The sequence below is a fragment of the Heptranchias perlo genome, chromosome 6 (genome assembly GCF_035084215.1).
Source record: "Heptranchias perlo isolate sHepPer1 chromosome 6, sHepPer1.hap1, whole genome shotgun sequence".
NCBI lineage: Eukaryota > Metazoa > Chordata > Chondrichthyes > Hexanchiformes > Hexanchidae > Heptranchias > Heptranchias perlo.
This window is the reverse complement of record NC_090330.1, coordinates 17399625-17416454: the sequence shown is the minus strand read 5'-3', so window position 1 is coordinate 17416454 and position 16830 is coordinate 17399625. Positions and strand designations below refer to the sequence as shown.

Here is a 16830-nt window from a genome sequence, read left to right as displayed (position 1 = left end):
ATAACTGGCAATTACTTTTGAATTTAATTGAATGATTTAAATCTGTAACAGTATTTAAGTTTGGAGATCGTTCAAATCATTGAGTCAGTTTGAAATTTTCAGATAGTGAGGCCACTTATCTTTCATATAGTCTTATGAACTGCAGAAGCTAAGAGTAACTGGCTATATAAAGGTTAACTCTATTAATATTTAGCATAATGATTTTGAACATTTTATTCCCTTCCAAGAAATTAATTTATATATCTACAGTAATTATATATACATTATTGTTACAAATTCTGGTCTGCCATAGATACCTTCTTAAGTTCAGTAGTGTAAGTCGCTCCCATAAGCATTCAGAGTGTCTCACTTTTACAAGTGTCAATTCACAATGCCCAATATCTACTTGTGGTAATAATGTAACCCGGGGGTATAACAGTAGTGACCCCTTGTGACCTGAACCGAATATTTGTGTAGTTTGCACGTGCCCTCACGTACCTCTCCAATTTGTCCAAAAGCAGACCAAGTAAACACTTGGGAGTCAATCTTCGGATGGCCGAGCGGGTGCGTTCGTGGCGGGGGGCTGCTGAAATTGGGGATTCCCGGGGCGGGTCCGGAGCCCGGCTCCAACCCGCCCACTTCTGAGTTCACCAATGTCGCGCTTAGATGCGCGCACAGCCCCCCCATGCGGGACTCCCACCGGCAATTAAAGCCGGTGGGATCCCACTTAAACCAATTAATTACATAGTTCAGGTCATTTGCAGACCTGATTGGGAGGATATTTTAGGAGGGGTGGGGTTTTCATGTCAACTGAGCGTGTTTCCCATACTGGGGAAAACACTCCCAGTTCAAACAGACGTGTTGCAGCCACCAGCCTGTGGGAGCTGCAAAGGTCCATTTGACAGGTGGGTGAGGAGACCCTCACTCATTGCAGGAGGCCACTCTGTCACTTTGGACAAAGTTTGGCCTGCACCACCCTCCTCCTAACATTAAAATTCACCAACTTGGAACCTTAACTCCGGTGTGCAGACACATTTTCCTACCTTGCGGACCCCCTCAAATATACATCTTCCAGATGGGGGCCGCCATAGCTGCAGTCATGACCTCACCGGAGGACGGACAGCATCACCAGCCTCGCCGTCCACCTCTGACACGTGGAGCTCCACAACACAGTGCTGTGACACATCCACCTGCACAGCAGGAGGGAGGGCAACTGCAGAGAGAGATGCATCGCAGAAGGCACTACCCTCGCTACAGGGTCTACAGGCCGAGGCTCAGCTTCCTGGACCTCTCTGAGGAGCAGTGCACACGGAGGTTCAGAGTCACTCGACATGTAGTCGTGGACATCTGCAGCCTCCTTGATGCCGAGCTGCTCCCGGCTGGCCCAAGCACCATCTTCTTACTTGTCGCTGTCAAAGTCACCACTGCCCTCAACAACTTCTCCTCCGGATCCTTCCAGGGTGCCACCAGGGACATCGCCGTCGTCTCCAAGTCGTCTGCACAAAAGAGCCCTGAAAATATACCTACACCCACTCTGCAGTGACCCAATGGGTGGCATCAGGTGTGGGTCTTCATGATGATCCTCAGGAAAGGGAATTATTGCACAAACCAGACAAGATTTGCAAAGACGTGGCAGTAGTGGTGATAACAAAATTTAATGTGGTTGGCAAAACAAACAAACCTAAATGAAAAATATGACATTCTGTCATACACCCTTGTGCAACCCCTTTGTGCTCACAGAACCTTAGCCTTATGTTTACGGGAACCCCTACGTGGTGCTGCCCCTGTGGCTTCAGCAGAGGTAGTGGCAGGTTACTCTTGTCCATGCCCTGACCAATGAGATGCTTTGCGCAGATTCCCTCTGGGTTTCGGTCCCTCCAAAGACTGCTCCACCTGCACCTGTGCAGGGGCAGACTCGGCCACCTGGAGAGGAGGCAGCATTGTGGGTACTGGTTGAGAGGGGGGCAACGGCTAAGACGTGGGACCGCTTTGAGTGGCGTCCCCACTTCCATGTCCCCTTTCACCATCATCCCTCTCCTGGGCCAGGCCCACATCACTCCTTCCACCCTGCTGGACGACAGTTTGGAGGACTGGTGTGAAGTTTGGAAGGCCAGTTGTAATGTATCTGTCAGCCTGTTTAAGGCGGCAGAATGTTGCTCACCCTGAATCCGAATGGCCGTTGTCAGGGCCTGAATGAACTCATTGTTGAGCCGTGCTTGAAGCTCGATGGAGGCTAGCCTTCCCTCCATTGCAGACATACCCGCACCTACCCGCGACACTATCTCAGAGATGCCTTCACGTCCCTGTGACAGTATTCCACTCATGCAGGAGTTGGACACTTCCATCCTCTACGCGATTGTGGAGAGTGCGCGTGGCGACTGTTCCAGTACCTCGGCAATGTGCTGCTGGCCCTCGATGACTCTCCTTTTCATGGCTGGCCCCCAGGGTTCAGCATCTGTGTCCAGCTGAGCAGAGCCTGGAGAAGAGTGCTCCCACCGATGCGGACTATCCATGGCTGCCCCTGCCACCAGGGTCTGCTCGTGATCACATGTGCGTGGTGACTCATCATGTGCAGCCCCAACTAACTGAGGATGGGGACCCACCGAGGTGTGTGTATCTGCGCTGGTGGATGGCTGGCTCAGATGTGACAATGCCCCCTCAGAGGCCGACAGGTCCTCTGAGGAATCGCCCTCCGCAGTCACGGCGGTCGCAGATGCAAGAGAACAGAAAGAAATATTAAGCATGTGGACAGATGTTGAGGTGTTGCAGATGCCAAGTGATGGTAAGATCATTCGCTATCATGAGTGCTGAGTGTTAGATTTCTGTCACCAGCTGCTTGTGCGCTCCCAGTTTCGGCATCCGCCATGGACAGGCACTCCAGCGTGCGGCTTATTTCTCTTGCCTGCTGCTCCGCGTCCATTAGGACTACCTGGTGTGGCGGGCCCCCTCCGGTCCTTGCCCTCTCCTGGGCCTTCTGGCATCTCTTCTCCTATCAAGGCAAAACACAGAGAGGCATGATTGAATGATGGTTGCATAGTGACTCACTGCATGCATTGGTGTGGGTGGGGGTGAGCATGAGGAAGATGCATGGGAGGGTGCATGTGCGACATAGCCATGAGATTGTATGAGGATTGGGTTGCGTGGTAGCGTTCGAATGGGAACTGGGGTGGTGAGTACGTGCAGGCAAGGTGAGGATGATGGTTGAGTGGGTGTGAGGAGTGATGCGAGAGCATTGTGGTGGCAGTGCAGAAGGAGTTGTGTGGTGGTGGAGGTGATGTGGAAGACGGAGTGTGGGAGAATGCATAAGTATACTCACTTTGGCTGACCTGGTTAGGTCATTAAAGCGCTTCCTGCACTGGACCCAGGTTTGGGCAACATTGCTGCTGCTGCTGACCTCCTCTGCCACCTCGAGCCAGGCCTTCTTGGTGGCAGAGGCAGGCCACTTCCTCCCGTCTTATGGGAAAAATGTTTCCCTCCTCCTCCTCACCCCATCGAGCAGCACCTGGAGTGAGGAGTCAGAAAACCTTGGAGCAGCCTTGCCTCTGACCTGCTCCAGGCTGCCAAAATGGTTCTTTGCTGCAGGATGAGCATTGGAGGACTGCCCCTTTAAATAAGGCTCCTCCTGCTGACAGCCTGTGATGTGGATGCGCAGTGTGCCCGCTGCGCAGGTCTGCAACAGAAAACCCGGAAGCACGTGCAAGTACCTTCAATTAGACTGCGACCGCATGCGGAGCACATCAATTTCACTGGGCACATTACTCACACGCCCAGTCGACACCCCACTGGCAACCTGCCTCTCTCCTAATATTGGGCCCTTGGTAATACAAATCCAGATGTGAATCGTTAAGCTGCTTTATTTTTCCAGACAGCAAGTGATCTTACAGAGAGCCAATTGTAATCAAAACTGACCTATTCCACTCAGCATCACATTGCATCCTGTAAGTAAAGAAGATAATGAACTCGCAGCATTATCCCACATTAGTGGACTGCCATACTCGTATTTTCAAAATCATCTCACAGCCAATAGTTTACAGAAAGTAAGAAACTAAACCTTTGCATTTTGACTTTCAGTTCAGGGCAGAACCTCTTCCCTCTGTAGTCTTTTGTCTTTTCTTTATTGGCTGGAAAGCGATTTGAGATGTCCTGAGGTCACGATTAGCGTATATAAATGCAAGTTCTTTTCTTTTTCTTCCATCAGCCTCATTACTGTGTGAGCTATTAGTCAAACTGACTATCCACTACCTAATAACGGAATCTACCAGCACTGACCCCTGCCGAGTTCAAATTAATAAAATTATTTCAGCAGAAATAAGTGTAATTATTGGAATGTTTAACTATCTTTCATTGTCCCCACCACACTGTTCAAACACCCCATCTGAATAATAATCTATACCCCTCAGCCCTTCTGCCCTTTGAATTTAACTCAGTAGTAGCATTTTTAACATATATTATGTAAAGGTCTCCCTGTGCCAGCATAGTCTGAAATCCTGAAACATGACAATTATATTACTGCTGTATATTTGCTTGTCCATTTAATGTTTAATCAGTTAATTTAATAGTTAAACGTTTAAAACAACATGTTGTTGTGATCCTCTGCATTTTTTCAAAGATGTGAGGAACAGGATAAACAAAGGAACTTTTAAAGAAAGGTTTTCTGTTTTATTTTATTTGGTCTCAGGATGTGGCAGTACTGGCAAGGCAGCATTTATTGCCCATCCCTAGTTGTCTTGACGGTGATGGGCCTTCTCCTTGAACCGCTGCAGACCTTGTGATGATGATGATGCTTCCACAGTGATGTTGAGTAGGAAATTTCAGGATATTGACCCAATGATAGTGAAGGAATGGTGAAACATGTCCAAGTAAGATGATGTGTGACTTGGAGGGGAACTTGGAGGTGATGATGTACCCATGACATTGCTGATCTTGTCATCCTCAGTGTAGAGATTGCAGGACAAGGAGATGCTGTTGAAGTAACTTTGGTGAGTTGCTGCGGCGCATTGTGTAGATCGTACATACAGCACCACAGCATTGTAGTGGCGAGGGGGTGAATATTTAGTCCAATGGCAGGGGTACCAATCTGTCCTGGATAGTGTTGAACTTTTTAAGCGTTGTTGCAGCTGTGCCCATCCAGGCAAGTGGTGAATATTCCATCACACTCTACCTGAGCCTTGTAGATGGTGGAGCGGCTTTGTGGGGTCAGGAGGTGAGCCACTCAATGCAGAATACATAGCTTCTGCCCTGCAGTTCTGGCCATGGTGTTGTTATGGCTGATGCAGTTAAGCTTCTGGTCAATGGTTTTCTGTTTGCTATCTTGGGTACATTACTGAAACTTACCTAAGTATCAGGGCCATTGAAGATACTCTCAAGGCCATGAGAATCTAAAAAAAATCTATGAGGGTAATGCAAAATATGGAAGCTGATAAGAATGCCAGAAAAGACCCCAAAATGTAACAGTGTACTTGTAGCCAGTCTACATGTGCAATCTTCATCTCTCAACCATTGAATATTCAGCAATTCTGGTACTTATACCTGAAACAGGTAAGTTATAAAGACAGCATTTTAAATCTTATAATTTAGGCACAGTAAGTCAACAAATACAGTGGCCTGCAACTCAATAATCAACAGAAAAACTTTTTTGATCTTTGGTAGGATAACTGCATATGGCCACCGAAGGTAAAATTACTCTTGTTTCTTTAGTATTGTAGTGTCCTCTAATATTTCATTCATTGTTCTTTTTAAAAGGTATCAGTGTATGATCCTGCTGATGATCATTATCAGACTGTTGCCCCAGATGCTTTTAACACCATCTACATCAACCCAAGAAACTGTGGCCATCGGTGTTCAGGTATAGCATTTTAAAGTCATATTACACAACACCACAATTCCTTTAGGTTATAAGTCCATTGATAAATTGGTTCAATTTTTATTTTTAAGCCATCTATACCTATGCTGAATTCCTATAACCTTCAGTATCTTTCATAACTAGATGATCATCCAGCTGTTTTTTTTAAACAGGTACACATAACTTTGTGGTATTATCTATATCTGTGTCGTTTACTGATGCTGTATTCCACACAGCACTGCAGAATGACTGCAAGGAGGCATAGACAAGATTTAATTGACAGCTGCCCAATACTGTTATGGTGTGTGCCACGTCATGCTGCAATGGTAACTCTAAATATCCTTGCAGCAAATGGCAAAACTCTCAATCTGCCTCTCTGCTGACCCAGATCCTGAGAAGCCAGTTCCCCATGGCCATTTCCAGGTAGGTGTGCCAGGGCTGCAGAAATGGTTGGTGATATCTTGGAGGGTGCAACCAATCAAGTTCCACTAGCTGTTATCTTGGCATGCCTTTTTCATGCAGTACACTGAAAGCAAGTTATACTATGATTCGAGTGCTTCCAAGGAAGTATCCAACATTATGGTTAGTTAGGCATTCACAAATCGTATTTGCCATCCAATTTGCCATCTTAGCTTCCTTTGAGAAAATGAGCCTTCACCTGCCCTAATCATCTGCTATATTAAGGTATGTTCACCTCTGCCTCCAGATGCAGCTGTGCTGGTATCCACGAGTAGGTACAAAGCATTTCTCAAGCAGCCTGACCTACCTGGTACCTCTCCTTAAGTCCTTCTCTTCTAAACATGTCTATAGATGAATTCCCATTGGGAAATCCATTATTCATAGTAATGGTGCTAGGGCAGGGTGGGGGGGAATAAATAAATTACAACAATTGGCACAAAGGATTATGACAGCCTAAGTGCCAGCAGGAGAAAACAACATAAAAATGGTTTAGAAATGACTAAAATACGCTTACCTTTAATATTATTGTGTCCTTTCCATGACTTTCCGTATATTTCCCACCACTTGACAATCCTGGATGCCCATTTCACATGGGCATGTTTTACATTGGACATCCTGCATACCTGAACAGCAGGAATAGGCGGACAGAACAGACATGCACCCAAATTAATATTCAAATGAAACGTCCACTTGTTTGAGGCATGCCCTTCCAATGCTGCTGGTCCTGTCCATTGGAAAATGATCTGGTGCAAAGTGGGTGCAGTTAAGGTGGGGCAGCCCTTCTGCTTCCTCCTACCCAAATACCACCTGAAAAGTGGACATTTACCATGGGAAAATCCAGGCTTCCAGCTCTATCAGGAGGTCTGATTATAGACAGAATCATGAAATAAATGGTTAGATACTCATGCGTATGATAACTATATATTAATAGTGTATTTTCCTTCTTTCTCAGGGTCGAGGATGACCCATGTATGGGTCCATCAGGATCCATGTTACAGTACAGGAGAACAAATTGCACTAGGGATGCTTGCTGGGGCTGTCACAGGCACTGTGCTGAGGACACTCATGTGGCTACCATGTTGGTTCTAAAATAGCAGGGCTGTTAAGGCAATAACCTGCCCATTGCTACATAAACTTAGAGCCCTTTAGTTATTCAGCTCTGTTGCAGTGTAGGCTTCTACCTTCTACTTAGAAAAATGACATTGATTATGGGCACCATTAGAAATAAAATAATTTGGTTTCAACTAAACTAGGATGAATAACCAAACTCTTAATGCACAGAGGGAAATGTTATTTTTGGAATTTTACTATAAGATATTACACTTACACATAGTGTATTAGGGCAGCATTGTTGTCATTATAGTGTAAGCTAAAGCATATTCTTTACACAAAATTAGGTTCATATTCTTCTGTTAAAAACAAATAACAGTTTGTATTTAAAATGTATGATAATCTAAAGCATCACTTTTTGCTGCTTTGTTTGGTGAAGCTACATACAATATTATTTTACCAATTTATTTTCCAACCCCTTTCTTAGTTTCTGCAAGCTATGCACCAACTTTGGCCAAAAGAGCAGGTGGTTTGCTCCAGAACTTGAGCCAGGCACTAAGAGGAGCCACTGATTTTTCATTGAAACTCAGCATTGGGCATTGGGGATTGGGGTGGGGGGGGGGGCACAGACATAAATGCATGAGTCATCAATCCAGAATACCATCCGTTGAAGTGCCAACGTTTTTACATATTGAGCCCCTGTTGGTGAGTGTCCATCTGTCACCTGTATTCACAGCAGCAAAACATTTTTTTGATTATACACAAGAACTGGATTGAGATGGTTTGCACGTAAAGTAGGTGTCCACCCACATGAGTGCAAACACAGTAACATAAATTGGTTATTCAAGCTGTCATTACATTATGTGTAATTACTCGAATTTGTCCTAATACAACTTTAGTTTTAGCTGTGGTTTGTTCCTTAAAATAAAATGTCAGCAGAAATGCTTACAGGACTAATCATTCCTCTGTGCATGCAAAGCATCATTTTCCATTTTCAACCATAAGTTTCCCTGCATTCTGACTATTAAAGGGTGGGGACTTGTTATCTCCATTCACATCCAGAGCAGCTAATGCATGTGTGGTGGTGAAAGGGGAAGGGAGAGAGTGGGGCCAGTTTTCCTCCTGACTGCTGCCACTGGGATCGATGGTAGGAGGCGGCAGGGTTTAACAAATATCTGCCACTTTCCTGCAAAGTTTTTGGCCTGGTTCTTGGTTCCTACTCTCCAATCCGCAGAGGTCCTGTGGCAGGTTTCCGAAGGTGCCCCTCCTCTGGGCACCCAATAGACATAGGCAGAGTAAATTGAGGCAGGAGACCAGGAATGCCCTTCCCGTCTCAATGAAATGCGCCTACTCCAGTTCGTCCATCAGGAATGCCTCAGGAAAGGAGGCAGATTCCTGACGTAATTGGTTTCCATCCTTTTTTCCTCTTCACTGTGCTTAGGCAATTTCCCAGGCGTAGTGAAGAGGAAAATCCATCCTAATTATTCCGAAAGAAGATAGTGCAGAGTGCTTATTGCATGGTGGTACAGTGATGACGTATTCCTCCATTTGACTTGGTGATTTGGAAATGGGGGTTTAGTAGGTAATCTGTTTAGTGAGAAATGAAATACACTCATGCTCATTGACAGTTTAGGGAAGTCCGTTTACTGTCATGTGTTGCGAGGACTGGTCTTTGCCATCAGCTTTGTCAAAAATTTAATTCCAAGGCTGTTGACCTTGAAACCAACCAACATTCTACCCAAGCAAAGCTGAACATCTGTCTCTGGATGCCACCAATGTCCTCAATCCTGACTGATTCCATCATACCGACAGAACAGCTTTTGCCCACATTGGTCAATGGAAATAGAAATCGGGAGAGATGTAAAATGGGCTGCCAATTCACTATCATTCATTTTATATTATCGTACAAAGTCAAAATTACCCCCAATGAGTGCACTAGGATCAAATGAAAGCTGTTCTGTAGTACACATTCCTCCTTGAGTATTGGGATCGACCCAAGGAATTGCTGTGAACTGATATCTGCAGTGGAAAGTATATGCACCTCACAGTTGTCAGCAGAGAGCTGATTAGCTAATGTTTCGCGCCCTGATCTCCTCGATCTTTTACATCCAACTGTCAAACCCTTCGTCTGAATGAATCTCCGCCCCCAAAAGTGCCCACGCTCCCAACTCTCAAATGTGAGTATCCTGCAATTGCACTTGTTCGGACATCTTTTAACATTGCAACCAAATTTTCAGGCGCAGTATGAAAGAAAGTAATTCTTCTGGTGTTTAATTGCAATTTTTAGAGCATTTCTTAAAAATTTATCCTCACTAAGACCTGCATTGTATTTTCTGTTTCTTTGAATGGATTTTCATGGCATAAGTACGAATCACGTTCAAAATTGGAATGCTTCTCCAATTGCAAGTTCCTAAACATGCTGTGCCTGATGTGCATGAATGATGGTTGAATGAGTTGAAACTTAAATTTTCATACTTAAGTAAGAAATATATGGTGTGAGTTCAGTGCTTTCCTTGGACCCGATTGTTTACGCTGATTAACATCCATTTTTACGTTCAAGCATAATCCAGATGAGATTGTGAGGATACTTGGGTGTGACTTGACATCGACAAAGTGGGCGCAACATTGGTCGCATTTTCGGGTGAAACTTTAGGCTGTGTATTTGATTCCTGATGCATGTCAGGTCACATTACCGCGTCCCATGCTTATGTACACAGTTACAGAGCATCACTCAGCATAGTATAGAAGGGACTAACGGAGAAATATAACTAAATCAAAGCAGGAAATAAAGAACAAAAATTAGAGTTTTACAATTCATTTGTCTGTACAAAATTTTTTTCATAAAATAGCAAACTTCTGAACCTAATTTAAGTTCAACTGTGGAATTATTATCCCTGCGATCAAATCTACCTGATGAAATGATCACATTTGAAGCGTTAACCAGTCTTTCTCTTTCAGGTGCTGGCTGAGCTGCTGTGTTTTTCCAGCATTTTCTGTTTTATTTCACATTGCCAGCATTTTCTGCATTTTTTATCTCAAGATCAAACTGTCTATCAATCTATCATCTTCAGATGAGTGTGCCTTCCAGTAGAAGTTCTGTTTCCTTCGTGAACCTTAACCGTAGAACTTGCTTACAGCCTTTCTTTTTACAATCTCCAAGCTTTTATAAATGGTCTTAAAAGCCAGTAAGTAAGAGATGAAGGTATCAACATCTGTGGGCAGCAACAACAGGGTTCTGGAAACTCCTTTTTAAAGTTGTCAGTTGGACATGAAAATGCATCCACAATGCAGGAAGATTTGATAAAAGGTACATTGAAATCTTTTGAAAGAATGGAAGGGAGTGTATACAACTATTAATCTAAAAGTGCACAGCAGTATGAAAATTACCTAAGTCCAACATAATAACTAGATGACACGATGTGTTAGAATACTGCGCTTTTATCTTGGAGACCCAGTTATGAGAGAGGATGAGGGGATCCTTGCCTTTATAGCTGTCAGGGTTAAAAAGGAAATCATTGAATTTCCCACAGTAATATTAGAGGATGCTATTCTGAGGTTGAAGCGTACTGCCTATTGATCTATTTAGTGTCAAAGTTGCAAAACGATTTAATATTGTCCAATGGCTTACATTAATGTAGAGGAAATTCAGCGCTGTATCTAACCATGCTGTACCCGAATTGAAAGTGTTTGATATTACTCAATGCAAAAGTGGAGAAAAGTGGTGTGTTTGCAGATCTTGACTGGGTTATTATTCCATGGCAACATAATTAATCTCACTGCTTAATAGATCAATAATTCATGCAAGTGAAAACAGCAAATAATTCACAGAAGTAAATACATTTTGATGTTTTGCCAACTGTGCACAATATTTCAGTTCTGCCAACATTTTACAATCTGCCTATTGAAAGGCCAGTGTTGGCAGGTTACAGGTGTACTTCCACTTGTGTAAAAGAGTGTTGTCAATCACACCTAAAATGAGTTATGGGTCTTTTACACTTCCAAACAATTTTCTCACACTCTTGTGCAGGATACAGGAAAGAGCTCAGTTCCAACCTACCTCTATCACACTCTTTCTTGGCTCACTATACTATTGTAACTATTATGGCGACTGTTCCTCTGACCATTCCTACGTTTCCACCTAATCTCGCAATACACTGTCTTATGTGCCTTTCTGCTGTTCTGTATCCTCTTAATGTATTGAAATCAGGACTCATTGCACAATCTCCCATTTCATTCATTCTTTCCTCTGGTGTCAAAATTCTGGAGCTCACCACTCTCTCAGGCCTTGAAATTGGGCTCTTCAAATATTAGCTTAAGGACGCTTAATGAGTTTGTACGAAATTCCTTTCTTTTAATACTAACCTATTTAAAATATACAGTTTAACTCTGCTGTTAAAATACCAAACAAGGGAATTTCTTATGAAAGCATTAATGGTTCACATGTTAATATTTGAAGAGCCCAATTTCAAGGCTCCAGGCTACTACCTGCAATCTCCAGGCTTTTAAAACCAAAGCTTGATCTCACTAACCACTACTTCTTGATTTATTTTATCTGCTGTCCTACTTTTTTCAGCATTGGTACTGTCTTGAATTATTAACCGTAGCTCTTCACTGCAGTTTCTTCAAAAAAATAGTTGAATGTAATTTACTTTCACAGGTAGAGCATCCCAAGTTAGTAATTGGTAATGCTGAACCTATATAAATCATTTGTTAGGCTGCAATTTGGGTGCCCTACTTTAAGAAGGATGTCAAAGCCACGGAGAGGATACAGAAAAGTTCATACAATTTTACAGCACAGAAGGAGGCTGCTCTGCTCATTGCACCTACACTGCCTCTCTGAAAGAGCTATCCGCTTAGTCCTCTGCCCTTTAAAATTTTTCTTTTTCAAATAGTCATTCACCTTCCTTTCAAAAGCTGTTATGGGTTCTGCTTCCACCACTGTTTCTGGTAGGGCTTTCCTTGTTCTAAAAATGTCCCAGAAAATCTGTGCACCATAGACATTGTCCCAGAAGACCTGTGCACCAGAGCTAACTGCTCCTCTAGCCCAGCTCTTCCAGTACAGCTATAACACTGGCATTTACCTGACAATGTGGAAGATTGCCCATGTTTGTCCTATCTACAAAAAACAGGATAAATCTTGCCCAGCCAATTACCACCCTATCAGCCTCCTCCCACTCATCATTGCTGGAAGGATTCATCAATAGTCCCATCGAGCAATGCCTACACACAAATAAGTTCTTCGATGAAGTAACGGAGAGGGTTGATGAGGGTAGTGCAGTTGATGTTGGGTATATGGACTTTCAAAAGGCATTAGATAAAGTACCACATAATAGATTTGTTAGCAAAATTAAAGTCCATGGGATTAAGGGGGCACTGGCAGCGTGGATACAAAATTGGCTAAGGGAGTAGTGGTGAACGGCTGTTTTTCAGACTGGAGGGAAGTATACAGTAGGGTTCTCCAGGGGTCAGCATTAGGACTACTGCTCTTTTTGATATATATTAATGACCTGGATTTGGATATAGAGGGTATAGTTTCAAAGTTTGCAGATGACATGAAACTCGGATATGTAGAAAACAATGTGGAGGATAGTAACAGACTTCAGGAGGACATAGACAGACTGGTAAACTGGGCAGACATGTGGCAGATGAAATTTTGAAGTGATACATTTTGGTAGGAAGAATGAATATAGGCAATATAAACTAAATGGTACAATTTTAAAGAGGGTGCAGGAACAGAGAGACCTGGGGGTGCACACACACAAATCTTTGAAGGTGGCAGGACAAGTTGAGAAGGCTGTTAAAAAAGCATATGGGATCCTGGGCTTTATTAATAGAGGCATAGAGTACAAAAGCAAGGAAGTCATGCTAAACCATCATAAAACTCTAGTTAGGCCTCAGCTGGAGTATTGTGTTCAATTCTGGGCACCACACTTTAGAAAGGATATCAAGGCCTTAGAGAGGGTGCAGAAGAGATTTACTAGAATGGTATCAGGGATGAGGGAATTCAGCTATGTGGAGAGAATGGAGGAGCTGTAAATAAGGAGAAAGTGTTTCCAGTGGCAGAAGGGTCGGTAACCAAAGGTCACAGGTTTAAGGTAATCGGCAAAATAGCCGGAGGCGACATGAGAAAACATTTTTTTACGCAGCGAGTTGTGATGATCTGGAATGCACTGCCTGAAAGGGTGGTGGAAGCAGATTCAATAGTAACTTTCAAAAGGGAATTAGATAAATACTTGAAGGGAAATAAATTACCGGGCAATGGGGAAAGAGCAGGGGAATGGGATTTATTGGATATCTCTTTCAAAAAGCTGGCACAGACACCATGGGCCGAATGGCCTCCTCCTTTGCTGTACCTACTAGGATACTAGGAACCTGTTCGCCTTTGCTCAGTTCAGGTTTTGCCAGAATCACTTGGCTCCATCACAGCCTTAATCCAGACATGGATGCAAGAGCTAAATTCAAGAGGAGAGGTGAGAGTAACTGCCTTGACATCAAAGCAACAGTTAACTGAGTATGATGTCAAAGAGCCTTAGAAAAACTCAACTCAATGGGGATCAAAGGGAAAATCCTACAGTGACCGGACTCAGACCTGATGCAAATGAAGGTGATTGTTGTTGTCAGAGGCCGGTCATCACATACCCAGGACATCACTGCAAGAGTTCTTCAGGAAAGTATCCTTAGCCCAATCATCTTCCCTCCATCCGAAGGTCAGGGGCAGGGATGTTCACTAATGATTCCATTGTGTTTAGCTACATTCATAACTCCTCCGATAATGGAACAGTCCATGCCAGCCTACAGCAGCATCTAGATAACATCCAGGCTTGGCCTGACAAGTGGCAGGTAACATTTGCGCCACATAAGAATCAGTAATGACCATCTCAAGCAAGAGAAATTCCTGTCATCTTCGCTTGACCTTTAATAGTATCACTATCGCCGACTCTCCCACCATCTGTGAGTTCTACCACTGAGGAGGATTAGAACAGCAATGTTGTGGGAGCATCATCACCTCCCAAGTTCCCTCCAAGTCACACAACATCTGATTTGGACAAATTATGCCATTCCTTTATCATTGCAGGGTCAATATATTGGAATTCTCCACCCAACACCATTGTGGAAGCATCAGAAGTGCCGGGTGGATGATCCATCTCGGCCTCCTCCCAATATCCCCACCATCACAGAAGCCAGTCTTCAGCCAATTTGATTCACTCCACGTGATACCAAGAATTGGCTGAGTGCACTGGATACAGCAAAGGCTATGGGTCCCAACAACATCTCTGTGGTAGTGCTGAAGACTTGTGCTCCAGAACTAGCCGCGCCTCTAGCCAAACTGTTCCAGTACAGCTACATCAATGGCATCTACCCGACAATGTGGAAAATTGCCCAGGTATGTCCTGTCCACAAAAAGCAGGACAAATCCAATCTGGCCAATTACCGCCCCAACAGTCTACTCTCAATCATCAGCAAAGTGATCATCAAACATTTGCCTGAGGAAGGAGAAAATCTCCGAAAGCTTGTGAATTTAAAATAAAATTGCTGGACTATAACTTGGTGTTGTAAAATTGTTTACAATCAGCAAAGTGATGGAAGGTGTTGTCGACAGGTGCTATCAAGTGGCACTTACTCACCCATAACCTGCTCACTGATGCTCAGTTTCGGTTCCGCCAGGACCACTCTGCTCCAGACCTCATTACAGCCTTGGTCCAAACATGGACAAAAGAGCTGAATTCCAGACGTGAGGTGAGAGTGACTGCCCTTGACATCAAGGCAGCATTTGACCGAGTGTGGCACCAAGGAGCCCTAGTAAAATTGAAGCCAATGGAAATCGGGGGAAAACTCTCCATTGGCTGGAGTCATAGCCAGTAGTGGTTGTTGGAGGCCAATCATCTCAGCCCCAGGACATTGCTGTAGGAGTTCCTCAGGGCAGTGTCCTAGGCCCAACCATCTTCAGCTGCTTCATCAATGATCTTCCCTTCATCATAAGGTCAGAAATGGGGATGTTCACTGATGATTGCACATTGTTCAGTTCCATTCACAACCCCTCAGATAATGAAGCAGTCCGTGCCCGCATGCAGCTAGACCTGGACAACATCCAGGCTTGGGCTGATAAGTGGCAAGTAACATTCGCACCAGACAAATGCCAGCAATGACCATCTCCAACAAGAGAGAGTCTAACCACCTCCCCTTGACATTCAACAGCACTACCATCGCCGAAACCCCCACCATCAACATCCTGGGGTCACCATTGACCAGAAACGTAACTGGATCAGCCACATAAATACTGTGGCTACAAGAGCAGGTCAGAGGCTGGGTATTCTGTGGCGAGTGACTCACCTCCTGACTCCCCAAAGCCTTTCCACCATCTACAAGGCACAAGTGAGGAGTGTGATGGAATACTCTCCACTTGCCTGGATGAGTGCAGCTCCAACAACACTCAAGAAGCTCGGCACCATCCAGGACAAAGCAACCCGCTCAATTGGCACCCCATCCACCACCCTAAACATTCACTCCCTTCACCACCAGCGCACCGTGGCTGCAATGTGATCTACAGGATGCACTGAGTAACTTGCCAAGGCTTCTTTGACAGCACCTCCCAAACCCGCGACCTCTACCATCTAGAAGGACAAGGGCAGCAGGCGCGTGGGAACAACACCACCTGCACGTTCCCCTCCAAGTCACACACCATCCCGACTTGGAAATATATCGTCGTTCCTTCATCGTCGCTGGATCAAAATCCTGGAACTCCCTACCTAACAGTACTGTGGGAGAACCTTCGCCACACAGACTGCAGCGGTTAAAGAAGGCGGCTCACCACCACCTTCTCAAGGGCAATTAGGGCTGGGCACTAAATACTGGCCTTGCCAGCGACGAATGAACGAATAAAAAAAAATCATCACCACAAGGACTGAAGCAGTTCAAGGAGAAGGCCCATCACCACCACCTCAGGGCTACTAGGAATGGGCAATAAACATGGCCTTGCCGTATCACCATCGCTGAGTCCCCCACCATCAACATTTGGAGGTCACCTTTAACCAAAAGCTGACCTGGACCAGCTATATCAACAACATGGTACAAAAACAGGGAAGAGGCTGGGTACTCTGCATTAAGTGGCTCACCTCCTGACTCCATTAAGCCTCTACACCATCTACAAAGTTTACGTCAGGAGTGTGATAGAATACTCAACACTCACCTGGATGGGTGCAGTAGCAACCTCCCTCAAGAAGCTTTATTGCCACATCCCAAGAACTAATAGTAAAAAAAATTAAACTACCGTCTCCAAGATAAAACATTCTCCTAACCTCCCCCATTGTTCTTTTTGTGATTATCCTATATTTATATCCCACTCACTCGGCCGATACAAGCTTTAGTTATGAGAATAACTTGGGACTCTTTTCATTAGAGCAGAGACGATTAAGAGGAGGTCTGATAGAACTGTTCAAAATTATAAAGGGATTTGATAAGGTAAATAAGGGAAAAAACTATTTCTACTTGTTGGTGAATTG

At 44.3% G+C, this 16830-nt stretch overlaps 1 protein-coding gene across 1 annotated transcript in view; it reads left to right on the top strand.

Annotated features, from left to right (window-relative positions):
* plekhb1 (pleckstrin homology domain containing B1) overlaps positions 1-7890 on the top strand; it is a 62683-nt gene extending 54793 nt beyond the window's left edge. Inside the window, exons 5-6 of the mRNA XM_067985384.1 lie at positions 5722-5824; positions 7233-7890. Of these exons, the coding sequence (XP_067841485.1) occupies positions 5722-5824; positions 7233-7369 (240 nt within the window). The 3' untranslated portion in view covers positions 7370-7890. The remainder of the gene's footprint in view (positions 1-5721; positions 5825-7232) is intronic.
* The last annotated feature ends 8940 nt before the right edge of the window (positions 7891-16830 follow it).